We start from the raw sequence: 26,080 nt of genomic DNA, 5'->3' as shown, positions 1-26,080 counted from the left end.
TGGAAAACAAGGAGCAAGCCAGCTCCAGGGCAGGCCAGCTTTACAAGTAAATAGGATGTGCTGGTTGTAGTAATGATTCGATCCTGTTTTGTGCACATTCATCTGCGCACTCCTGTCTCAGTTGTTGCAGAAAGTAGAAAAAGTGCAGAAGTTGCTGGATCTTTTTATGAGGCTGTGAAATCTTAATTCCAAAACCAGATAAGGATGATTACAGAAAGCAATCAGTTTATACACTTACAAGCGAACTAAATGCAGAAATCCTGTAGAAAATATTTGCTAACCGAATCCAGTAGCACATTAAAAATAATTCATAACATTAAGTTATGGTTTTCCCTGGACTGCCAAGAAAAGTGCCCATGTCATTTACAATATGTTAATAGCTTGAGAGGAAATCATTTGAGGCTTTTCATGATGCTTCTGATAAAGTTCCATACCCACATATGATTAAAACTGAGCAAAACAGGGACACTTCAGTGGCTCAGTCAATTTAAGCATCCAACTTGGTTTCGGCTCAAGTTGTGATCTTGTGGTTGTGGGCTCGATTATAATAATATAATAATCATCACCTGCCACCAAGTCAGTAGCAAACTTTTGTAACTAGTAAGAGTTCAGCAAAGCTACTGGGGGAACAGATCAGTTTTAAACATCAGTAACCTTTCTCTGCATCAGTAATCAGCAATTAGGATGTATAATAACAGGCAAAATACCAGTCATAAACTACATCAAAGTTAAGAAAATTCCTAAATAATTAAACCCATTTATCTATAGAGAAAACTTGAAAGTGCCACTAAAAGCAGTCCCAGAAGAAGAGTAGTCACGTGGAGGCCACAGTGGTGAGCATGGCAGCACTGTGCATAGAGGGGCATTGTGAGAAGCCAGGTGGAATTGGGCAGTGCACACCATCAGGCACTGTGCCATCGACACTAGAAACACATGGATCTTCCAGAGTATGTTGAGTTACAGAGATAAATACAATGAGGTATACAATTCAGAGCCACTTACTTGCCTCAAAATATGCATATGCAATGACTGTACATTTTATAAGAATGAAAGTAATACATAAACACATCAGGATAGTTGCTTTTCTGGGGAGGGCATGGATAATGAGGATAGAGAAGAGTAAGGAACCAGGTAGCTCGAGTTGTTAACAAATCTTTAGACTTTAGTTCAAGTTCTTCCTTATAAATTGCCTAGACCCATCTGAAAGGCACCCAAGAGATCATCCTAAAATTAGGCTTTTCATAACCAAGTCCAGGGCAGGACTCCCCTCTTGAGAATGATGGCCCTTCCCAGAGGGAACCTCTAGCTGCCCTTGAGCTTATTTTAGTGCTGTCTTGATTGTGTCAAATGGGAAGTCCAGACAGAATAGCTAACTTTCTACCCCACAGTCAATCAAAAGCATTTGCTACTTGTCTTTCTCCACCAAGAGCCAGGAGAGGGGGAGATAACCCTTTCTATATTTTTGTTTGCCCTCTTAGGATCAGCTTTTACCTGTTCTGGCTACTTCTTGGCTCTCCCTTTATGATGTACTTCTCATGCATTGTCAGAAGGCATCCTGGTGCAGGCACCTGGTACCCTGCTCATATGATAGGAGCAGCAAGCTGATAGGGGTTGCTCCTGCTGACTGTTTAATGCTGGGCTGGGCCCTGAAAGCAAAATGCCTTAACTAAAGACTCATTCCTTCAAACAGGTTCATTTGACACCTTCACCGAGTCTGCAGTTCTGCTTATGTGCAGTCGTGGACATATTACCCCCCCACATTCCTCATTTATAGGAGTATTCTGAAACTCTTGTACATTTCTTTTTCTATTTTGCACACTTGGCTTCAGAGTGTTGAAATCCTATCGGTATGTACAGTAATGCGGGCCATTCTTTATCAGACACCAGCTGCATTACATTGTCCCTCCTTTGGTTCCCTCTTGTGTGTGATCCTTTCCTTTTGTGATTTCCCAGTCACTGTCTGTGGCCCCTGTGGTCCCTCCCCTGAGCATGCTCAGCCCCAGGGCTTTACTCCATGGCACCCATGACTTCCAGGGTCATTTGCATGTGCCTTCACCCTCCACCCCTGCCGGTACCTGGGGTGCCTAACACTGCCTGTCCTCCTCTTTACTGCAGTGAGGAAGGAAAACTGTCTACCTCTCAAGATGCTGCTTGTAAAGATGTTGAGGAGAGCCCTGAGACAGCAGAGGTGAAGTCTGTGGGCCCCCGGCCCCCCAACAGTAACCCAGAGCAGAGGTAACTCCTCACTTCCTCCAACCTGCCCAGGTCCTATTCTGGCTGTCACTGTTTTCTCCTGGAAGCTGGGAGGGAAGTTGGGGAAGCAGGAGAGATAGGAGTAGTCATTGTCCTCAGGCATTCAGTGACTTACTCAGTATAGTAGCATTATCTTAGGCTACATCTAGGCAGGGTACCTGGGCCAAGAACTCAGAACGGTTTACCTCCTTACCCCAAAAGTCAAAAACTGGTTTTTGGAGATTTGGTAATATCACTCGCTCTCTAAAGAAATTCCTCAAAATGGAAGGGAAGGGTCTCCAATGCTGGCATAACCTTCCCCTGTACTTTTTTTTTTTTTAAAGGAAGTACTAATTTGAGGCTGATCTTGAGCCTCCCCTGGGATCGGGGGCCACTAGGCTGTGGCAGCCAAGTTCTCATGGGGTCCACAAGATTACCAGCTGCCAGCCACAAGCAACCCCTGGTGGTACTCCTTTTCCCATAATCATGCACATGTGACACATGGGGAGAGCCTTCCTGGAGACCCTTTTCTGTATGTTTCTAAATATTCTTAACTCAGATGATTCCCTGTATGGTTTTGTTTATGCAAAATATTTGTCTTGATTACGTGTGATAATCCCACTGCCAGAGCTGAGTGATTTGGAATGTGATGTTTTCTTTCTAGTCACCTATTGCTTAGACTGAGCCAGTGGTCTGAAGGGATAGGCCAAGCCAAAGCCTCAGCCTCCGAGGGCCGGCGCCCTGGCCCATACACACGGCCTCGCAGGTAGAGCAAGGGCGGCCTCCGATTGCTCCAGAGCTCGCGCCAGAAGATGAGGATTTGCCCTTGGACCACAAGGAACTTTGCTCAGCACTTCCCAGAGTTAACTTTTCTTGTTATATGTACCTAAGTTTGTACATTCCTTGCATAAGGAATAAAGTAATCTTTAAAGCCATTTCAGAAAAGCTGTCTTTCCCCCTCACCAGATCCTCACCCCCAAAATCAGTCATGTTAGGGGTGACATAACCAGTGGGACCCAGCAGGGGGCACACTCTGTTCACTGGTTGACAAACCTCTTTTGTGGCCCAAACCCTGCTTTTGTTTCTCATGGGAATTATAGCCAGAATGAGGAGTTTGCTTTTCTATGATTTAAAAAAAAAAATCTTGGTGTATAAAACAAATCAATTATAAGAACTATTTGAGCATGTTGGCTCTAGTGAAAGCTTTGGGAGGAGGAGGCATGGTGACACTACAGCATTGATGGATCCGGCCCCAGGTATGCTTCTAAGTGTTTTGGGCAAGTCACCTCTTTTTGCCTGCGGTTTCCAGTGGATGTTTTTTCAAGGGTATTTTGTAGGATCTTATTCCCAGTCAGTTATGTCCTTTCCCTAATTTCTGTCTACAACATTCCTTTATATCGAGATCTGTTTAGAAAGCAGGACAATCCAGGTCTGTTCCAATTTCGAGTTGATTCAGGAGTCTCTTCTTGGTTTCTCAGACATAAATGATACAGGAAGCTCTGGGATCATTTCCTTGGCTCTCTGGAGTGCAAAATTATTTGCCTTGGGGGAACCTGCTTGCTCTTCTACCCACCTAGAGACGTCTGGTGTGAAGAGTCCTGCCCCTCAATCTGCTGGACTGAGGTGGTGGGGGAAACACTGAGGAGGGCCAGTGGACGAAGACAAGGGCATCACGTGTGTCCATGCGTTCATCCATCTGTCCTTCCTCTACCCAACACACGTGAGTGTGGCAGCCAGTGGTCTAGGCCTGGGGGTAAAGCAGTAGCATAACAGACACCCAGATGATCTAGGCACATGTAGAAAGAGGTGCTGCTGGAGGATCGGGCCAGCTGGATGGGAGATCAGGAGTCCCACTTAGATGGGGCAGTGGAGAAGGCTGCTCAGAAGGTGGCATTGAGCTGCTATGATGGCAGGGAGAAGGTAAGTGGTTCCGCGAGCCCATCTGTGTTCTAAGAGCAATGTATGGGAGGTGAAGAGAGCCACTGGGCCTTTCTGTCTGCACTTTTCCCCACATGATTTGTGTCACAACCAGGTATCAGGGCCCCTTGGGTTGACAGGCGTGCACTACTGCACTTAATGGTTTGCACTGCCACGGAATTTAACTTTTTAACTATTGTTTATCAAGCACATGCCAGCCTGTATGCCAAGCACTTTGTATACTTCACATACTCCCCCACCTTTAGGGGGGTTGTTGTCCCCCTTTCACAGGGGGAGGAGCTGAACTGGGAGAGGTTAGAAGATGGACTCGAGACCCGGCAGCTTGTGAGTGGTGATGGTGTGATTTGTACTCGGTGTGTCTGCTGGCAGAACCCCAGTCCCCTGGTCTCTGAGGTACGGAGACACCATCAGTGTAAGCAGAGTGCATTGCTTGTGGAGCCAGCTTTTTGGCTCTCTCTTACAATTAGCAAATGTCTGAAGCCTTGAGCTTGTGAGCTGTGAGCTGGTCCAGAAGCACCCATGTGCTTCTAGGTACATCTCTAAGCACCCTTTCCCAAGCCTGCTTTGTAAAAATCTGGGAATGCCACCAAGACTGAGATCATGACCTGAGCCAAAATCAAAAGTTGGACATTTAACCAACTGAGCCACCCAGGCGCCCCTAGCATTCCCTCTTCTGTTCTCCCAACTTCAGCCCTAACACTTGCCTGGTGGGAGCACATTTGTTAAAGTACACACCTGTTTTCAAAAGCTGGTCGTGTTTACAAGCCTTTTTTTTCCTCTTTCAGTAGAAGAATCCTGCTTTTCAAGTGTAATTTATGTGGAGTCCAATATATGGAACAAATAAAAAGCTGTTTGAAGGAGGGGATGAGCACATGGCTCGTGATGGGTCTGGGAGCAACAGTCTAAATACCACTGACCTGGTCTACAGTGTGCTTCTAGGAGGCCGAAGTGGGATGGTTTCATGGAACTCTGCTCTGCTACAGCCCTTGCTAAATGCCTGTTAACCAGAGCTGAGGTGAAGCTTAGGAACCGTTAGATTTCCTGGAGTTTTCGATTAATGCGTTTTTGAAGCATTCCAATAAGTAACTATAAGTGCCAGGCTTTGTGCTAGGCATTGCATAAACAATATTAAAATAAATGTTCCCATGCTCAAGGAGCTAAACCAAGTTGGTTTTTCTGCCTCACATGCCTCACATGTCTGTCTTTTCCTCTGCAGGACTGACCAGCCAAGCATGCCAGGCGACACATCCGTCAATGGCCCCGTATGATGAGTGACCCCTGCTGCTGCTGGCTGAGGACTGCAGGCCGCCACCGTTCAGGGCCTCTGGAGACGTCACCTGGAGCCCACCAAGCCGTCACTGCTGCACTCACTCTGCAAGGGATCAGGACCAGCAACCTTTATATTCTAGATTCTAAGACATTGTACAGAGAAATCCAGAAGTGTAAAAATATTGCACATTGACAAATACCAAGAATTTTTGCGTATGTTTATATTGTATTGTTCTAAATAATGGGTAGCCTGTGAAATAAGATCGTGCCACCCATGTAATAATAGTAGTAATACTATAGTTAAAATGGCTGTAAGAATAGTTTTATAAAAGTGAATACACAGATCTATTGTATTTGAAACATAACTATTTGACAATTATTAGTGTGACCAAAGTATTAGGCAGTTTTCATACATTTTTCACCTTGTACAAAATTCTGAATTCATTTCTCTTCCAGGCTGGCAAGGAGATGTGGGGTTGAAATGCCCTCTAAGTGTTATTTTGGTTGTTCTAACTTACAAACGTGATTTTGAATAAGAAATATTTGGTGTTCTTTTTATAACCAGTTTTTGATTGGTAACTGTTTTCTGTATTGTTTTAAACGGATCAAAAAATGTAAGTCTATTGGTAGAGATTAAGTATTTATTGCTACAACTTAGTTGATAAATTGATGTTATTGTAAAGCCATATGTTCTGTTAAAGTCTTGTTTGCTTGAAATGGTTATTCCTACAGGTGAAACACTAGACTATTTGGAGTGTACATGGCTTGTGGTTTGAGTTCTTTTGTTTTTCGTTTTTGTTTTTGTTTTTTGTTTTGTTTTGGTAGTTCCTCTGCCTTTTAACCCATTCACCAAAATTTACCTTGTTAACAAGCATCACCAATGAACATTTCTGAGCAATTTGCATATTTAACAAGCCTAAACCATATCAGGCAGGCCAGTTGAAGAATGCTCGTGCTACGGATGGATTAGAGCACGTTCATTTTACAGGCTAGTGTTTCCAACTAGAAATCAGAACCTGGCACCTAAGCATGGTAATTGTGCTCCTGTACCTTGTGAGGTTTCCACTCGTAACTCCTAAACCAGTGTATTTTTTTTAGAACTGGTTTGTGTATATATATAGTGATTATGGATACTAATTCAATGTAATTTATAATTTTCTATGTCAATATAAAAATACATCACAGCCTTCTCAAACAGCTGAAGCAATATATCATATATTGCCATATCGTCTGGGGAAAGGGTTAAATTTCTTCACCTCTTGCACTTTTAGATGCAGATCAGGTTTTCATTTCTGTAATAGACAACTATTCACGTATTTTTACATCATTTGTTTGTCCTGACCAGTATTTAAAACCAAAAGGATATTCTGAATAATGGCCAACGATTTTTTTAGAACTAGCATCCCAAGCAGCGTGCCTAAACATTACATTGCATATGGAAATAAAAAAAAAAATCAAATGTTTAATGCCTTATTTCTTATTTACTTTTTCACTGTAAATGGTGTAGAAATTCTGTGTGAGGCTTACCAGGGCAGACCTGTCAAGGACAGTAGAGACTGTGGCGTGCCCTGGGACGGACAGCAAGGGTGCCTTACTTGGCCTTTGCACGCCTCCTCAGGAACCCTTTCTGTTGTGAGCTCCTCTCAGAAGAGACTGTCCTCATGCATTCTCCTCTGGAACCTAGCGCCACCAGAGGACAGGGCTCCTTTCACTTGTCTCAAGAATGCTGACTTCCATGGTGCCGGACCTCGGGGACCGCTGACAGATGGTACACTATTGTCTTGCCTGGTGAAGAGCCTTGCTGGCCACCTCCAGGGCTTGGCTCCAGGGATGGCACTGCTGCCTCCACAGTTTGGATTTGGTTGGCTTTTCCATCCCATCTAAGGTAACAGCATCTTGTTGCATCCCACCTACCACTGATGCCAGGGCACTTGATGTTTTTCTTTGGAGTAGTGTTTTGTTTAATTTGTCTTACATGGGAGGGAAAAGACATAAGAATGAAAAGAAAGTCTGTTGGGGGTGCCAGCCCAAGGGCCAGGAGCAAGTACACTCTCATTTAGTCTCTAGTTTCTGTGTATTGGCCTCATTGAATTGCGAGGCTAACAGATGTCTACAATACAGTTACCTGTATTAAAAATAACTACAACAAAAATAAAGTCTAATTTTTTTGTTTCTAGAAATCTCTTGTACCTTGCTTAGGCTTTAATAACCAGACAAGTTATGTGAGGGCACCATTGATTTCTTTTTCCCTACTGTTTTAAATTTTTTATTTAAATTCAGTTTAACTAACAATGTGTAATTAGTTTCAGAGAGAAAATTGAGTGGTTCATCAGTTGCATATAACACAGTGCTCATTACATCTCGTGCCCTCCTTCAAGCTCATCACCCAGTTACCCCATCCATCTCCCCCACCCCACCCCCAGCAACCCTCAGTTTGTTTCCTAGAGTTAAGAGTCTCTTACAGTTTGTCTCGTCTCTAATTTTGTCTTATTTTTCCTTCCTTTCCCCTGTGTTCATCTGTTTTGTTTCCTAAATTCCACGTAGGAGTGTAATTATCTGATACTTGTCTTTTTCTGACTTATTTCGCTTAGCATAACATCCTATAGTTCAATCTGCATTGTTGCAAATGGCAAGATTTCATTCTTTTTTTATGACTGAGTGATATCTATCACATCTTTATCCATTCATCTATCTTTTTGGCTATTATGGACATTGCTGCTATAGCACCATTAATTTTTAATGGTCAGGGCTTCCTGACAAAGCTCACAGGCTGTATTTCATATCCCGAGTTAAGGGTATGCCATCCCTAGTGTCAGGGACTCATCTTGCCCACAAGTGTTCAGTGGGTGTACTTCTGACAGAATTGCCACTAGCTCTTTCAATGGTTTATCTGGTCTCTAGCTTCTCACCTGCTCCATGGGTTGCACTTCTCCAATCTGTATTCTTGGCTCTCAGCCCTACCAGTAGTGTAATTCTTTGGTGATAAAATTTCTCAGGTTTTCCATTATGATGTTTAACATGCAGTACTACCTCACTGCTTGGTTTTCACTCTCCTTCCACCTGTTCACATAAACAAGTGTGGTTCCTGATCCTCAGAACCTGTCTTCACCAGGGGTTTCTGTGCTGGTCCAGGCACATGCCTCTGCATACCAGGGCTCTGCGGGCATCCCTCCGGGTGATCGAGGGCAGGGCTCTGAAGACAGGGGCTTGTGTTCTCATCCCACCTCACCCTCTCATAAGGACTACTTTCTCTTTGTCTCAGCTGCTTTTCCTGACAGAATGGGACTTGATAAAGTTTACAGGCCTAAAAGTAGAATTGTTCTTGCCTATGGTAAATGGTTAATAAATGTTAGTGTTAACCCTTTGCTTACTTCTCAGCCCCATAAAGTCACAAGCTAACCTTTCTAATCCTGGCTTAGAACCTGCTGTTGTACTTAAAACCCGTGCCTCCTGAAAACTCACGCTGCTTCACTCCAGTCAGGTGGCTCCAGGGGTCTGCTACATCCCATGTGCCAGCTCAAGCCCATCACCTGTTATTTACGGGTAGCTTTACTGGAACAGCGTATTCATATGCTGTTGATCGCCACTTGACTCATTGCACACCCTGTGTTCTTTCTTCACTTTGATGTACTTTCCTCTTTCTCAATCTCACTCCCATCCGTGTTAATCCCTTTTCAGTCATTAATTTTCAGCATTCAGCATATGCTGGCTCCCTTTGCCTTCACCATCTCTACTACTTACTCAGAACTTACCAAAGAGAGATGACACAGCGCTGCCTTTGCAGTGATCTCGATCCCCCCACCCCCACCCCCAGATATGTTCTGCATGCATCAAAGGCAAGGACCATGGCGGCTGACAGTGCTGCTGCATGTTGCTTTAGGTGAGGCATTTGGTTTAGTTTGGTTTTTATTTTCCTGGAGGATTCTCTACTTGTTAACATAGAATAGAGTCCTTACTGTATGCCAGCTCTGTTCTAAGTGCTTTATGTGCATTCACTTTACTTCACAGTGATTTTATGAGCTAGATAGCTGCTGTCATTTTATACATGCACAAGAGGTGTACAAGTGAACTGGTTTTTTTCCAAGGATGCCCAGCTAGCAAGTGACAGAGTTGTCAAGATTAAGTGTAACACAATATTCTATGTAGTAGAATAATACTTGACTGTAAATGTGCATTTAATATTAGCTGTTAGTATACTCCTAGGCAAAGCCTTTTGCCTTGTTTTGTTTTGCTTAGAATTTGACAGTTTAATTTCAAAGTAGCACAACAAATGGAGATTGGCTGCATGGCATGTTTGATAGCCAAACAGTAGAAATGTTAACAAAGACTGAATAGTGCTCAAAACAGTTCTGAAGCAGATCAGTGTGCATGTGAGAATTAAATTTGAAGAGTGAACTCACAGGAATAAAGACCTTTAGGTGACTTCTGGGACTGCCCCCACCTGCTGCTGGACCTGACCCCCATTGGCTGTTCTCGTGATCCACTGGTAGAGTGGAGTAGTTGCAGCTGAGACCATGGAGCCTACAGACCCCAGGACACTGACTCTTGGCCCCTTACAGAGAGGTTGCCAGCCCCTGAAGTAGCTCAAGGAGATGGAATAGAATCTGCAAATAGAACCACAAATGCAAAAAAAAAAAAAAAAAAAAAAAAACCACAAATGCAGTTATTTGGCTTTCAGCAGCATTGCCAAGGCAGTGACATGAGGAAGTCTTTTCAGCCCCTAACTAACGATTGGGTATTTGTATGGGAAGAAATGAACGTTGACTACTACCGTCCACCTTCTACAAAAACTAATTCAGAGTAGGTTCGAAGTCTTAAACCTAAGCACTTCAGCTTCTAAAAGAAAACATGAATATCTAAACCGCTTTGGAATGAGCAAAGTTTTCTTAGAACACAAAGCACAAGTCACAGAAGAAAAATGCACTGGGATTTTACCACAATGAAATTTTTCTGTTCTTCAGAATGAACAAGTAGGCCTTGGCCTGCCATGAAGAAAATGATCTCTGGGTGCCCTGATAAAGGACTCATCCCCTGAAGATAGAAAAATGCAAATCAAAAATAAGATGGAAAACCCAGTTTAACAAATGGGCAGGAGACAGCATCACAAAGAAGGTACATGAGTGGCCAAGAATATGAAAAATCATTCAGTGTCAATAGTCTTCCAGGAATGCAAATTAAAACCACAAAAAGCATTTCCCATCTGAAGAATGGATAAAGTTAAAAAAAAAAAAACTGACAATACCAAGTACTGATGAGAATGTAAAGCCACTGGGACTCACATTGCTGTCTAAAAGAAGGCATCCAACATGGAAATCTGTTGGGCAAGGTTCCAGTTTTTTAAATTGGGGATATTTCTACCTTATGACTTGGCCATTCTAGATATTCATCCAAGAGAAATGAAAATCTATATCCACAGATGATAGACCAGCATATTTATTGTTGCTTTATTCATAATGACAAAAGATTAAAAACATGCCCAAAAGCAGGAAAATGGTTAAGTGGGTTATGGCATATTAATACAATAGAATATCACTCAGCAATAAATAGGAACTATGATAAGTGCAATATGTTAATATGTAATTTAGTGTTATCAATCTTAAACGTCAAAGGAAAGGAGTGAGACATGTAAGCAAGAGTACTTCATGTGAAGCTCTAAAACCAATCAGACTGACAAGGCTAGAAATGAGTACATGGTTTGTTCCTGAAGGAGAAGGGAGGGATTAACTGTAAAGGGGCCCAAGGAAACTTGGATCTTCTGTGATGGAGGTTACATGACTGTAGACATTTGTCAAAACTCACTGAACTCAACACCTGAAATCTATGCACTTTATTACACGTAATTTATACCTTAAATTTTTTTTAAGATAGGGAAAAGGAGCAAAAAATAAAGCAAACACTGAACATCATTAGGGAGGACACATTGCCCTTGTTGCATGGTGACCAGGGCATTCCCTTTCCTCCCCAGCAGAAGAGAAGAGGCCAGATCTTGGTGGATTTGGGAAGAGGACCTGAGCATGCTTGGGTCAGTGTTTTCTGGAATCCAGCCTAGATTTGTCTGCCCATGATATATTCTCGGTTACCCGTCACCATACAATAATCTTTCTGTCCTTGGAGATAGAGGTTTGCATTTGTCCAATGCCTGTTCCGGGTGGGTAAATGTGTCTAACCCAAGGATCAAGTGTTAGGAAACACCCAAACCATGTTCTTCAAAACAGGTTCGTTAATAAAACGAATGTTGTAAATCCACATTTGCTGTGTCTTCTCTCCAAGGGGATACTTTACAAGATTAGAGGGGGGCAGTGTTTATTATCTTCACTAAAACTGCAACCAACATTTTGTTGCAGGAAGCTTGCAGTGGGGGAGGAGCATGAAGGTGGGGCAGAGTTGTCCCACCTTTGCTTCCCTTTCCTTGGGGAACAGCCACACAATGGTTGACTATAGTTTCATGGTGAAGTCTAATGGACTAAAAGGATCAACAAGTGGGCAATATTGGGAATCATTTTTTCTCCTGGTCTCATTTCTCTATGGGATCGTATTGCTACACTGACACTCCTGACCTCTCTCTAACTAATCTCACTCAGGGGAGGAGAGAGGGATTGATTAATTGGGAAAGGATCTGCATTTTTGGTTCAATGCCTTATGTGCTTTTTTTCACGTTTGCCAGCCTACTGAGGAGTACGTTCTAGCTTGTCTATGTATAAGCTCTGTCCCTCTGGACAAAACCTGTGGTTGTACAGCTCTGCAAGTAGTCAGGTATGTGATTCTGCATTGGGAATGAAGTATTCACAAGCCCATTTAGCCACACATCTCAAGCTAGACTTTCTAACCAGGTTTTGTCTTCCACATTATAATCCTCACCTATTTCTGAACTTCCAGGTAGAGAGAAATGGTTTCCCCTAATCCTCCTCCCAAACAAAAATAAGAAAGGATATAATCTGTTACATCCAATCTAGATTGTCTTTTTAAAAGACAGATGGTCAGACTGGGGTTGAAAATAAAACCAGCGGGATCCCTGGGTGGCTCAGCGGTTTAGCGCCTACCTTTGACCCAGAGCATGATCCTGGAGTCCCGGGATCGAGTCCCACATCAGGCTCCCTACATGGAGCCTGCTTCTCCCTCTGCCTGTGTCTCTGCCTCTCTCTGTGTGTCTCTCATGAATAAATAAATAAACTCTTAAAACCAGCAATATATTGTTTATATGAAAGACATAAAAGTGACAAAAGCCGAAGATAGAGGAAAATGCAAACAAAAGACAATATTAAGTTTAGGATTTAAATTTAAAACCGCTGGGTAAGGTTAAGAGATGGTGCATCAAACCATAAATACGGTAGCTAAGTAATTATTAGAAATTGCAAAGAAAAGGACTTAAGTTTTCAGCTATCGGAGTGATTTCATCAGTTTAAACATCCTGCAGACAACAATAGAACCTCTATAATCTTGTGTTTGAAGGCAGTGAGTAGAGAGCAGATAGGCTAGGCTGCATGTGCTTGAAGGGCCAGGGTCCTAGAGAGAAAGGAAACGCATCAAAGTGAACCTGACAGTCCATGCCGCTTTTCACCTTGCGGACTTAGCTGATTAAGTATGAGGAGCCGCAGAAAGTAGAGGCTCAAAGCTTTCAGCCCTTACAAGGCTGGGGAGACAAATTGGAGCAGATAGCCATGAAGGAGGCCAAGACCGACAGCACGGGATCTTGGGGCAAAGAAACATGAGTGAGCCTGACATTCACTACATAACCTCTCGAGGCCTTTGATGATTCCTAAGCTATGCAGGGAGAGATGCTACAAAGCCAAGCAGAAAATAGCTGAGAAACTAAGAGGCTAAGAAGAGTCTTTAGGCAGCTCAGTGTTGGGGAGGCAGAAATTGGAGTTTAGGGACTTCAAAGGAGGAGGGACTTCAAAGGAGGAGGGAACATGTTGAACATGTTGAACATGTTGAAACCACCAAAGGACTACACTCCAGGGGTAAGGGGACAGCAGAGACAGAGCAATCTTAACTACTGGAAGAAACAAATCCCCTCACAAGGACAACTGTATCATCCAAAAAGCCGCTACCATTTTCCATACACAATGTTGGCATTGAGTAAAAACTTAGATGTGCCAGAAGACAACACGTGCTGAGTGATTGAAAATTGGAGAAAGCGGGGGTCCCTGGGTGGCTCAGTGGTTGACCACCTGCCTTTAGCCCAGGCCGTGGTCCTGGAGTCCTAGGATTGAGGCCCACATCGGGCTCCCTACATGGAGCCTGCCTCTCCCTCTGCCTGTGCCTGTGCCTCTCTCTCTCTCTCTCATGAATGAATGAATAAATAAATAAATAAATAAAATATTTTTTAAAAATTGGAGAAAGCAGGTGATCCAGATCTTGGAGATTTTAGATTTTAAACTATTAATATATTCAAGACAATAAGTGTCCAATTGGCACATTTAAATTATATATTACAAAAAAAATAACTGGAATCTATTACAAAGAAAAAATCAAACGGAAATTCTAAAACTGAAAAGTACAATAATTTAAATTAGGAACCCCATAAATGAATTTAAAAGGAGATTGGACAAAGCAGAAGATAAGATTTAGGAACTTATGATAGGTCTGTAGAAAACAGGAAAACAAGTGTGGAGAGGAAAAGGATGGAAAATCCAGAAAAGCACCTACAAGAAATAGAGGACACAACAAAAAGCTGTAGCAAAAAGCTACATGTATTTGGAGTCCCAGAAAGTGAAGGGGATAAGAATCAGGTGGAAGAAACACCAGTAAGACTTTTCCAAAATTAACCAAAAGACATAAAGCTTTACATTCAGTAAATTCTCCAGATGGCCAAGGAGGAAAAAATACGAGAACCGCAACTACCAAACCCCAGAGAAAAAGACATAGCCTTCAATAGACATACTACTTTTCCTCGGAACTTTTGAAAGTGAAAAAGTATGGAGTGACATTTTATGCGCTGAAAGAAGTGCCAACCTGGAAACTCTATGCTTAGCAAATTATCCTTCAAAATGAAAGAAAAATAAAAATAATTTCAGAAAAACAAAAACAAGAGACTTCAACATCAGCAGAGCTGCATTGAAAGGAATGTTCCCAGGAGAAGGAAATCCAGCTGGAAGTGAGAGCACCAGAAAGAGAAATAATTGACAAAAAGAAATTAATATGCCTGTGTCTTGTGGAGGGGTGGAGGAGGTGAAAAGATACTTGGATTTAATATAATGTTGGGAAAACCGGATATCCACATACAAGAATGAAATTGAACCCTCACTTTATACCATACACAAAAATAAACTTGAAAATAGATCAAAGATTTACCTGCAACTGTTAAAGTCCTAGAAGAAAACACGGGTAAAGTCTCATGACATTGGTCTTGGCAATGATTTCATGGATAGGACACCAAAAGGACAGGCAACAAGAAAAAAATTACAAGTAAGATTACATCAGACTCAAAAGCTTCTGCACAGCCAAAGAAGCAACATGAAAGGGTAGCTAGGAATGGAATGGAATGGAATGGAATGGAATGGAATGGAATGGAATGGAATGGAATGTTTGCAAATGGTTGATAAGGGGTTACTCTCCAAAATGTATAAGGAACTCCTACAACAGTAGTAAGAAGAATAACCTGATTAAGAAGTAGGCAAAATGGGACAACTGGGTGGCTCAGTGGTTTGGTGCCTGTCTTTGGCCCAGAGTGTGATCCTGGAGACCTAGGATCAAGTCCCTTGTCGGGCTCCCTGTGAGGAGCCTGCTTCTCCCTCTGCCCGTGTCTCTGCCTCTCTCTCTCTCTGTGTCTCTCATGAATAAATAAAATCTTAAAAAAAAAAAAAGAAGAAGAAGTAGGCAAAGGACCTTAATGGACATTCCTTCAAAGAAGACGTGCGAATGACCAATGGGATATATGAAAAAAAAATGTTGACCTCGCTCATCATCAAGGAAGTGACTATCAAAACCACAATGAGATACCACCTCATACTGTCAGGATGGCTCTTAAAAAAAAAAAAAAAAAGACAATTGTTGGAGAGGTGGAGAAATTGGAACCCTCAAATGCTGTTTGTAGGAATGTAAAATGGCACAGCCACTATGGAAAACAATATGGAGGTTCCTCAAAAACTAAAAGCTAGAACTATCATATGACCCAGCAATCCCATGTTATTTATCCAAAAGAATTGAAATCAGGGTCTCAAACGGATATTAGCACCCTCATGTTCATGGCAGCATTATTCACAATAGCCAATATGTGGAAATAACAAATGTCCATTGATGAATGAATGAATAAAGAAACTAGGGCATGTATATATACAATGGAATACCATTCAGCCTGTTAAAACAAGAAAATTCTGTAATCTAGGACAACATGGATGAACCTCCAGGACATTATACTAAATGAAATAAGCTGGTCACAGACACAGATTACATAATTTGTCTTAGATAAGGTAATGAAAATAGTCATATTTATAGGATCAAAGTGTGGAATGATTGCCAGGGGCTGTGGGAGGTCCTTATCAGTGGGAATAATGTTTCAGTTAAGACAGATAAGCTCCAGAGATCTGTACAACATTGTACCTTTGGTTAACAATAATGTATCCTACACATAAAAATGTATTGGAAGAGTGAGTATCATATTAAGTGTTCTTACCAAACTTAAAAAATGTGTTTAAGCAAGTAAATGTCTAATTTTACTAGTAAAAAACTCCACATTTTTAAAAAAGAGATATGTGACCGCAATACAGAAGGCAGAAGGTACACAATTTACCTTTCAAAATCCTGGCATTATCTAGTTAGTGTTGAAAATACTAATTATCCTCTGATAAGGATGCAAGATACACTCTCTAGGGTCACCACTAAAAAAAAAAAAAAAAAAAAAAAAAAAAAAGGTGTAACTAGAAGTTACTATAGAAGGGACGCCTGTGTGGCTCAGTCAGTTGGGCATTTGCCTTTGGCTCGGTTCATGATGCCGGGTCCTGGGATGGAGCCCTACGTTGGGCTCCCTGCTTAGCGGTAAGTCTGCTTCTCCCTCTCCCTCTTACCCTCCCCCACTTGTTCTCTTTCTCTCTCTCACATAAATGAATAAAATCTTTTTTAAAAAGTTATTAGAGGAGTAAAATAGAATTATACTTGATTGTAGCAGCCATAGAGATGGGCTGCTCAGCTCCCTTTGAAAGGACTTGATTTTATCTCCAAGAACAGAGCTAGATGGCAGCCTGCAGTGAACAGCTCCTTACCGCATGCCTCATCTGTCCTGCCTAAGCCCTGCTCTAGTGGCCCTCACCCAGGTGGTGGTACCAGGTCCCAGCTTTCTCTGCCGAAGGGGAAACCTCTCTAAACAACAATCTTTGTCCCAGGGATCTAGCTCCCCACTGGGTAGAAAGAGATGCCATCCAACCTAACTACATCCTTTTTCCTTTCCTGGTCAGTAGGCCCTTTGTATTCCTAGCTCTACCTTGGTTTCTGCTTCCTGGAGAACCCAACAGTCAACAGCAGGAATGGGCCAGGAAAGCAGGTGGTGAGATAGAGCTTAGGGATTGGCTCATTCACGGCCTGCCTGGGTGCAGCATGGACCAGTAGTGTCTTAAAAGAACGAGCTGGTGGGGGAAATGCACTCAGAGTGATGACAGGCACTGGAAATGTGCGGGGTCGTGGGAGTGGGAGCTCTAAGGATCGTGGAAATAGGTGGATGTTACTGAGCTGCACTGAGACCCTTCAGCTGGATAATGAAAAGTAGGGAAAATTAACAAGCCAAGTGTGAGAGCCAGAGGGTCTTTTTAGCGGCTTACATTTCCTTCCATCTCACGCAGTGGGACGTCAGCCAAACTGAGTTCAGAATGGCAGCACTTCAGATGGTTGAATGTGGGTGGAGGTAGAACTTTCATGCCAACATCAGGGCCCTGGTTGAGAAAATCTGTGATCCTGATGCATGAATGGTGGACGCCTATAGAGACTTTGACCCCTCAAACTTTTCTGAGTGGTCCACCCTTCCCCATAGATAAAGAAAATACAGAGGTATTTCTCCCAGGGGGCAACAGGTGCCGCCGCAGGAGCTAGCCGCATTTCCTCTCCTCTCTGCTTAGGCTCGAGCCTACGTTAAGATGCAGTGTAACCCACTTGGACCCATTGGGCCTGATGATACAGGAGGCTGGATTCTGAGGGGCATGTGAAGGAATCAGAGCATAAGGCTAGATTAGGAAGCATTTATTGACTTGAGGTCACTCTCGGGATCCAAAATTTAACACCCTGTCAAACCCTGGGAGAGGGTATAAACTTTCTTAGAAACCTGTCAAAAGCAAGGACCCATGCTGAAAAATGGACCTGAATTGGAATGCCTGAGCTGCCATGCATAGGACAGAGAAAGGCTTGCGGACACGGGTATGCTGGAATCCACATGGTGCCAAGGAAGGCCCAGAGATCATACCATTCAGCACAGCCAGGAAAGTACTGGCTGATGACCGGAAAGGTGGCCATTACAGGGCGGCTCAGTGATGGCTGTGAGATGTGAGGGCCCCAAGGCAATGGAGGCCAGGTGGTAGCACTTAACCACCAGAAGCCAGGGGATTGCAATTACCCCAGCAACTGAAAAGGTCAAGGGATGGCCTTGAAAGACCATCTTCCCAATGGGTGGAGCTGCGAGTGGTGCACCTGCTTGTTTACTTTGTGTGTAAGAAGCAGCCTGAGGTTACATAGACCATAGTCTATACATAGACTCATGGTTAATGCCAAATGGCCTGGCTGGCTGGTTTAGGACCTAGAAGGAGGGAAATTGAATGACCAGAGATAAGAAGTTGTGGAGTAGAGACATGTGATGGCTTTTGGGAGTGGACACAAAGTGTGAAGGATCGCATAGTACTGCCCAGCATCTTCAGTGGAAGAGACACTAAATAATCAAGCAGACAAAATAGCTCAACTATTAGGAGCCACACCAACACCAAAATGATGGACACAGAAATGACATGGCCACAGCAACAGACATGGAGGGCACACATGGACACAGCAGTGTGGACTCTTACTCTCCAAGGCTGACCTAGCTACTTCCCCATCTGAATATTCAACCTGCCAACAACAAGAGACCACCACTGATCCACCAAGGTGGCACTATTCCTCAAGGACCCCAACCAGCCACTTGTTGACAACACTGGGCCCCTTTCATTCTGGAAGGGCCAGTGGTATGCATAAAAAATAGACACTTCTGGGTGTGGGTTTGACTTCCTGGCTACAGGGCCTCAGCCAGGGCCAATCTCCAAGGGCTTGTGAAATGTCTCACCTATAGGCATAGATTCTCACAACACAGCTTCTGACCAGGGAACCCACCTTATAGTGAAGGAGATGGGGAATGAGCCCATGTCCATGAGAGCCACCACTTTTTTCTTCCATCCAGAAGCTATCAAACTGGTAGAACATTGTTCTCCCGAATGGACAACCAAAGCACAAACTTGGAGGCTAGGTCATGGCATACACGTTGAATCAAAGACCTTAAATATGGCACCGTATCCTCAATAGAAAGAATACATTGTTCTGGGAGCCAAGAAGTAGAAATAGGAGTGGCTCATTTGGCATCACTCCTAGTAAGCCACATGCAGCCTTATGCTTTTCATCCCTACAACTCTTGTCTCTACAGGTTTAGCAATCTCTTTGAAGGAAATTTGAGTGACCAAAGAAAAGCATATATGCAATGATTATATGAGCATGGGGGGAAGCACACAAGAATACACATCAGATGTGATATACCACATTAATAGAACGAAGGATAAAAATCATATGATCATAGATGCAGAAAAAGTATTTGAAAAAATTCAAAATTTTTCATGATTAAAACTCTCAATAGGGGCGCCTGGGTTGGTTAAATGTCCAACTCTTGATTTTGGCTCAGGTCATGATCTCAGGGTTTTGAGATTGAGCCCTGTATTGGGCTCCATGCTGGATGTGGAGCCTGCTTCAGATTCTCTTTCTCTCCCTCTCCCTCTGCTCCTCCCCCCTCCCCCATCTCTCTCTCTTTCTCTCTGAAAAACAAACCCAAAACTCCCAATAAATAGGGCACAGAAGGAATGTACCCCAACATAGCAAAGGCCATATATGACAAGATAGAGTTTGTTTTTTGTTTTTGTTTTTGGGTTTGTTTGGGGTTTTTTGGTACAAGATAGAGTTTTTATTTCCCTTTGGAAAAATATCCAGACATGGAATTACTGGATCATATGTAGTTTTATTTTTATTTTTTTGAGGAAACTCTCTTCTGTTGTTTTCATAGTGGCTGCACCAGTTTACATTCCGACCAACAGCACACAAGGGTTCCCCTACCTTCACATGCTCGCCAACACTTACATCTCTTGTCTATTTGGTAATAACCATCCTAACAGGTGTGAGGTGGCATCTCACTGTGGATTTGGTTTGCATTTCCCTGATGATGAGTGATGTTGAGAACTTTTTTGTGTCCTTCTTGGCCATTTGTATGTCTTTGTAAAAAGGTGTATTTAGGTCCTTTGCCCATAGTCTAAGTGGGTTTTTAATTTAACTTATTTTATTTTTGCTATCAAGTTGTATGAGTTCCTTATACATGCTGGAGAGTAATCCCTTATCAGATACATGGTTTACAAATATTTTCTCCCATTTGCCGATTGTCTTTTCATTGTGTGGATTGTTTCTTTTGCTATGCAGAAGCTTTTTAGTCTGATGTGGTCCTATTGTTTATATTTGCTTTGGTTGTTTATGTTTCTGGTGTCCTATCAAAAAATTCTTGCCAAAACCAATGTCAAGAAGCTTTTTTCCTGTTTTCCTCTAAGAGTGCTGCATTTCAGGTCTTACCTTTAAGTCTTTAGTCCATTTTAAGTCAATTTTTGTGAGCATTGTGAGATAGGGATCCAACTGCATTGCTTTGCCTGTGTGAATATTCAGGTTTCCCAACACTGTTTACTGAAGAGACTTTACCCATGGAGTGTTCTTGGCTCCCTTGTCAAATATTAGTTGACTGTATATGCATGAATTTCCACTATTTTTTCGAGCTATTTGTATCTTTGTATTTCAAATATATCCTTTGTAGAATATTGCTGCTTTTTAAAAAATTTCATCTGGCAATATCTGTCTTTCTCCTGGAGCGTTTGGTCCAGGAGAAGGCTAATTTCCTGAATTGATGAACATTTCAGGCTTGTTGGGCCAGTGTCTATCATAACTACTTAACGCTGCCACTGTGGCATGAAATCAGCCATAGACAATAAATGAATAAATGTGTGGCTGTGTTCCAATAACACTTTATTTATAAAAATGGGCAGTAAGCAGTATTTGGCCGGCCAGCTACAGTTGGCTGACCTTAGCTTTAGTCCATTATGTTGAACGCAGCTACTGATATGCTTAGATTTATTAATGTTATTCATTTTGTGGTAGTCTCACCTGTTTGGGTTATTTTGGTTCTTCTAACCCTCCTTTCTTCTTCGATATTAATCAAATATTTTTTAGTATTCCATTTTAATTCCTTCATTGGCGGTTTTGCATTTTTTAGTGACTTCTCTAGGGACTACGATAAGAATCTCTGACTTAACAAAATATACTTAAAGTTAATATTTAATTCCTTCAGGTAGACTATAGGTATCTGCAACAGAAGTGTTCCACTTATTTCCCTCATCCTTTATGCTATTGTTGTCGTATATATTACATCTATGTGTACTATAAACCTGGTGTTTTTTTTTTTTGCTTTATAAATAGTCATGTCTTTGTGTTGGGGGGGGCTGTGATAATTTTTTTAGTTGAAATTCATATAAAACTAACCATTCTAAAGTGAATTATTCAGGGGTGCCTGGGTGGCACAGTGAGTTAGATATCTAACTCTTGGTTTTGGCTCAGGTCATGATTTCAGGTCGTGAGATCGAGCCCATCATTGGGCTGAGGGTAGAGTCTGCTTGGGACTCTCTCTCTCTCTCTCCCTCTGCCCCTCCCACCCATGTACTCTCTCTCTAAAATAAATAAATAAATCTTAAAAATAAATAAAGAAATAATAATAAAGCAAACTATTCGGTGACAATTAGTACATTCACAATGCTGTACAGCCACCACCTCTCTCTAGTACCAAAATATTTTCATCACCACTCGCCCCTCCTCCAAGCCCCTAGCAACCACCAACCTGCTTCCTGTCTCTACAGATTTACTGTCCCTTATGGTCATTTCCTATAAATGGATTTCTAGAACATGTCACCTTCTGAGCCTGGCTGCTCTCATTTAGCAGAATGTTTCCAAAGTTCATCCACATCGTGGTGCATGTCAGTGCTTCATCCTTTTGATGACTAATATTCCATTGAATGGATAGACCACAATTTGCTTATCATGCCATTCATTTGGACATCTGGGCTCTTTCCACCTCCTGGCTATTGTGCATAGCGCTACAATGACTATGAAAGAAGTAAAGAGAAGAAAACAAACCTATATGCAGTGTTTAATATGTATATGTTTATTTACTCTTTATGGTTATTCTTTGTCCCTTGTGAGTTCATCTGAGGTCATTTACCTTCCACCCAAAACTTCCTTTAGCAACCCTTGTGGTGAAGAGGAGCTGGCAAAAATTTCAGGCTTTTGTTTACCTGAAAGCGTTTTTATTCCAGCTTTCAGTTTCTGATTGTTCCACGGCTGTATGACAGCCTTGCTCCGCGCTTCGTCTTCCAGCCGTAGCCTCTATGCCCTGCCCTCTACACCTGCACACTTACCTGCCGGCCAAGGATTTGAGCACAGGCTCACCAGCTCCTTGTTTAGGGAGGCTGATGCCTCACTTCCCGGCTGCTCTGCCAATCCCATGCTTTATCCCCTGACACCCCAAGCCAGGAACGCTTCTGCCTCCAGCCACCCAAGCTGTGCATGAGTTGGGGAATACCTACAGCAAAGAGTAGAAGCCCCACACATCCCCCCAGTGCAGGCGTCTTTCAAGGGCAGACTCGTCTCTCCTATGTGCCTGCTGTGGGCTCCGCCGTGCGTGTGTAGTTTGCTGGTCATCCAGGGATTTGGGCAGCGTTTCCACCCAGACTCTGGGCCTCACTCCTTCTGCAGTGATCTTGCTTCCAGGATTTCTCCCCCATTTCCAGCTCCTCTGCCAGCCCTGGACCCTGGACTCTGCCCCCTACTGAGCTGGGAAGATTGTGGCTTTCCGGTGCTTATAGTCGTGGGGCTGGGGAGCACACCAAGTCCCGGGCAAGTCCTTGTATAACTGTATCAGGGTGTTTCTATCCAGCGAGGGCATCTCTCCAGAAAAGGGGCCTCAGAGGTAAACCACCTGCATTCCTCCACCAGCTGAGGAAAAGGGATCTTGCGGCCAGACCTACCACAAGATCCCACCAGAAAGGCTGCTTTCCACCTCTGCCTGGGAGGTGGGCGGGGGTCGATCTCCTAGGAATTAGGCTCCCCCAGGACCCCCTGCTATGTACTACCCACCACCCTCCTTTCTGCTTGTCTCCTGACAAATTCCCCTGGGTTTAAGGGGAAGCCCATGATTTCTCTTTGGAAAGTCTCCTGTGATTTCAGGTCCCCTAGGCTGCAGGGACCACCATGGAAAGCTTTATTTCAGACGCTCTTACTTGCCAGCCTCATCTGTCCCAGGCACTTTTACCAATGTCTTTTCTCAGGAATGAAACCAAGTACGAAGCTTTGGTTCTGCATGACCCAGCCAGATCCTGGCCCTGCCCCAGGCCTTCTCCCTGCAAGGGTGCGGGGAGAGAACACCGCAGTGTGAGGCATCCCCAGAGGGGATTTTGAAAACTTCACTTTCATAGAATTTCCGGTGGTACAAAAATGTATATGATTGTTCTACTTTCTTTAAAACACACATTAGATTTTCAGGTCTTTTTCTATTGTGATATTTCTTGGGTAAATCCTGCCTCTAGTTCTGAGCATCGGGTTCACCCGTGATACCAGAGTATGTCCATGTTCAGAACTGCCAAATCCTAGAATGTGCTGATGACTTTTGACAGTATTTATTTTATTTTTTTTTAATTTTTATTTATTTATGATAGTCACAGAGAGAGAGAGAGAGAGAGAGAGAGAGAGAGAGGCAGAGATATAGGGAGAGGGAGAAGCAGGCTCCATGCACCAGGAGCCCGACGTGGGATTCGATCCCGGGTCTCCAGGATCGCACCCTGGGCCAAAGGCAGGCGCCAAAGCGCTGCGCCACCCAGAGATCCCGACAGTATTTATTTTAAAAACTAGCCAAATGCAGTGTTCGATCCCAGCACACTGTTCTCCGCCTTTGAAAAGAGAACCCAGGAGAGGGGGCGCCTGGGTGGCTCAGAGGGTTAAGGACTTGCCTTTGGCTCAGGTCGTGATCCCGGGGTCTTGTGTCGGGTGAGCTCCCTGCTCAGCGGGGAGCCTGCTTCTTCCTCTCCCTCAGCTGCTCCCCCTGCTTGGGCTCTCTCTCTCTCTGTCAAATAAATAAAATCTTAAAAAATAGAGAAAAGAAAAGGAAACTGGCTATTGAATACCAGGCAAATAGGGGATCTTTTGAAAGAAAAGCACACAACCCAGAGTCCAAATCCTGAAAGCAGACGGAGACTGAAAAGATAGGTAAAAACCTTCATGGAGAGAATTAAGGCAGCAGTGATACTATTAGACGTCTGTGACTAATTGCAGCTGATGCTTGCTGTTGTCAATTAGCCTTATTAGCCGGGGGGCTCAGGATGGCCTGGAGGGAATGACAGCGAGCAGCTGTGCTTGGGAGTGGGGGGGGGGGGTTCCAAAAATATTATGCTATCCGGAAATTCATCCTAACCTACATTGCTGGAAGTTTAGGAAAACGGGGCAAAAAACCATAAGCAAGCAGATAAAAACATAAAGGTGATGAAAGTTGCACCATAAACTTTACTGTTATTTTTCTACTATTTTGTTTCCTCCACTAACTCAGACTAGGACCATTGTATGCATTTTTTCCCTGAAATCTGTGAGTGGGAGGCAAGATTACTCACATTAGAATTCAGCCAAGACCTTAGGCCCATTAGGGAGGTGATGCAAAAGAGCCTCCAGAGGCCCAGCTTGATTCAGCTCAGCTCCCCGGCTCAGGGGAGGGACCAGCCAGCCTGAGCTGCCCCAGGGCCCTGGGCCGGCTCTTCCTTGGGGTGCTTCCCCCTGCCTGCCTCCTGTCCACATGCCCCGCAGTGCTGACGGGGGTCCCTGCTGCGGGGCCGGAGGGAAGTGAGGGGCTCATACTTGCTGTAGCCCCTGACCCTACCCTGGTGCAGAGATGGCAGAGGGCCGGATCCCGGTCCCTCCCATCAAGCTCTTAGGGGCAGGTGCATGGAGCTGAACAGGATGGTGCCTGGGCTCAGAGGGCCAGCGGGGCAGGGAAGCAGCACCTTGGTGCTGCTGCTGCTGCTGTAAATCCCAATCCTGACTCCTTCGTGCTCATTGTCTTCCATTTCCCATTTTTTTCTGGGCCCCAGACTCTGACCCTGCTCCCTTGGTACGTGTCTGCCCACCCTGGCGGATGCCCTACACCTGATTCTGCTTTGACTGCTGGCACTTCCCTTGGGAGTGGCTTTGTGCATAGACAGGTGGGGGTGGGGGGAGCAGGCCACCTTTAACCTCACGTCCAGCCACGGTCCTATTGGGCTCTTGCAGCAGGCCAGGAACCAGGGGCCCCATGATCCCTGAGTCCCCGGAGATGATGCTCTGCAGGGGGTGATGGGCTCGAACACACGAAAGCCAACATAAAAACATGGTGGGTTTTGTCATCAGCTTAGAAACACAGACTTAAATATTTGCAGCATAACTTAGATACGATAAAGTCATATTTTGTAAGAACCCATTCTACACTCTTGCACGTCCACATGGCCACATCCACATCTCAGTTTCCCTTCCAGCCCGCAGCCCTCCCGAGGGTAAATTGAGGCAGGGCAGATGGGAAGGGGTCCCTCCTGCTCACTCACCGCCCATGTGGTTGTATGTGGTCCTCGTTCACTGGTTTTTGTTGCTCTGTGGCATTCCTTGGACAAATAACCACAATTTACATGGTGTGTGATGGATATTTGTTTTGTAGAAACAAAAAATTGCAGGACGCCTGGGTGGCTCAGCGGTTGAGCGTCTGCCTTCGGCCCAGGGTGTGATCCCGGGGTCCTGGGATTGAGTCCCACGTCGGGCTCCCTGCATGGAGCCTGCTTCTGCCTCTGCCTGTGTCTCTGCCTCTCTCTGTGTCTCTCATGAATAAATAAATAAAATCTTAAAAAAAAGATTGCATGCTCTCACACAGACAACATATTACTGGCTCCAGGGCGCTGTGATCTGAGTGAGGCCCCCCCAGGAAGCCCCACACTAATTCGAGAGCCCCCGAGTCACAGCCTGTGGCCCCACCCTCACTCCCTGCTCAGCAGGTCTCTGTACCTCCCTCCAACTCCCTTCTGCTCCCTGTTCCCATCAGAAGCCCCCAGGCCGGCTGTTGGGGGGCGAGGGCGTGGGGCTGTGGAGGCCCGTTCCCTGGGCACACCCACTGCGCTCCCCGCTTGCAGTCATCCTGCAAGGTGACATTTTAAGGTCCAGACACTACTTTTACTGAGCAACTGTCATTGTGTTAGACAGGAGTTTTGTGGTCTCCCAGCACGTCCCTGCTGGGGACACCAAGGCCCAGAACAACGTGCTCTGCTCTTTCCGCTGCCTCACGCCACAGACTGTCTTCGTGTTCAGGGAGAATCTGCTCTGAAAACAAATCTCTGTGGTG

General features: G+C 44.0%; 1 protein-coding gene and 1 long non-coding RNA gene across 28 annotated transcripts in view; one reads left to right on the top strand and one right to left on the bottom strand.

Annotated features, from left to right (window-relative positions):
* PPP6R3 (protein phosphatase 6 regulatory subunit 3) overlaps positions 1 to 6,905 on the top strand; it is a 144,312-nt gene extending 137,407 nt beyond the window's left edge. For 10 of the 27 annotated variants that reach the window (XR_007403696.1, XR_007403694.1, XR_007403693.1 and 7 more), the window contains 4 exons: positions 1,830 to 1,847; positions 2,116 to 2,235; positions 2,897 to 5,185; positions 5,387 to 6,905. Coding sequence is in view for 13 of the 27 variants with exons in the window: in XM_025446119.3 (XP_025301904.1) it covers positions 1,830 to 1,847; positions 2,116 to 2,235; positions 5,387 to 5,438 (190 nt within the window). In the remaining 14 variants the exon portion in view is untranslated. The remainder of the gene's footprint in view (positions 1 to 1,829; positions 1,848 to 2,115; positions 2,236 to 2,896; positions 5,186 to 5,386) is intronic. The other 17 variants (XM_049096829.1, XM_049096828.1, XM_025446120.3 and 14 more) reach the window with 4 other exon arrangements.
* LOC118351364 (uncharacterized) lies at positions 5,357 to 14,908 on the bottom strand. Its single transcript, XR_004806701.2, has 3 exons — positions 14,734 to 14,908; positions 6,967 to 7,409; positions 5,357 to 5,542 (listed from the first exon to the last, which is right to left on the bottom strand). It is a non-coding gene; the product is annotated as an uncharacterized LOC118351364 (long non-coding RNA).
* Between the last annotated feature and the right edge of the window lie 11,172 nt (positions 14,909 to 26,080).

Source organism: Canis lupus, chromosome 18 (genome assembly GCF_003254725.2).
Source record: "Canis lupus dingo isolate Sandy chromosome 18, ASM325472v2, whole genome shotgun sequence".
NCBI lineage: Eukaryota > Metazoa > Chordata > Mammalia > Carnivora > Canidae > Canis > Canis lupus.
Note: the sequence above shows the minus strand (reverse complement) of the source record. Positions and strands in the feature narration are given on the sequence as shown.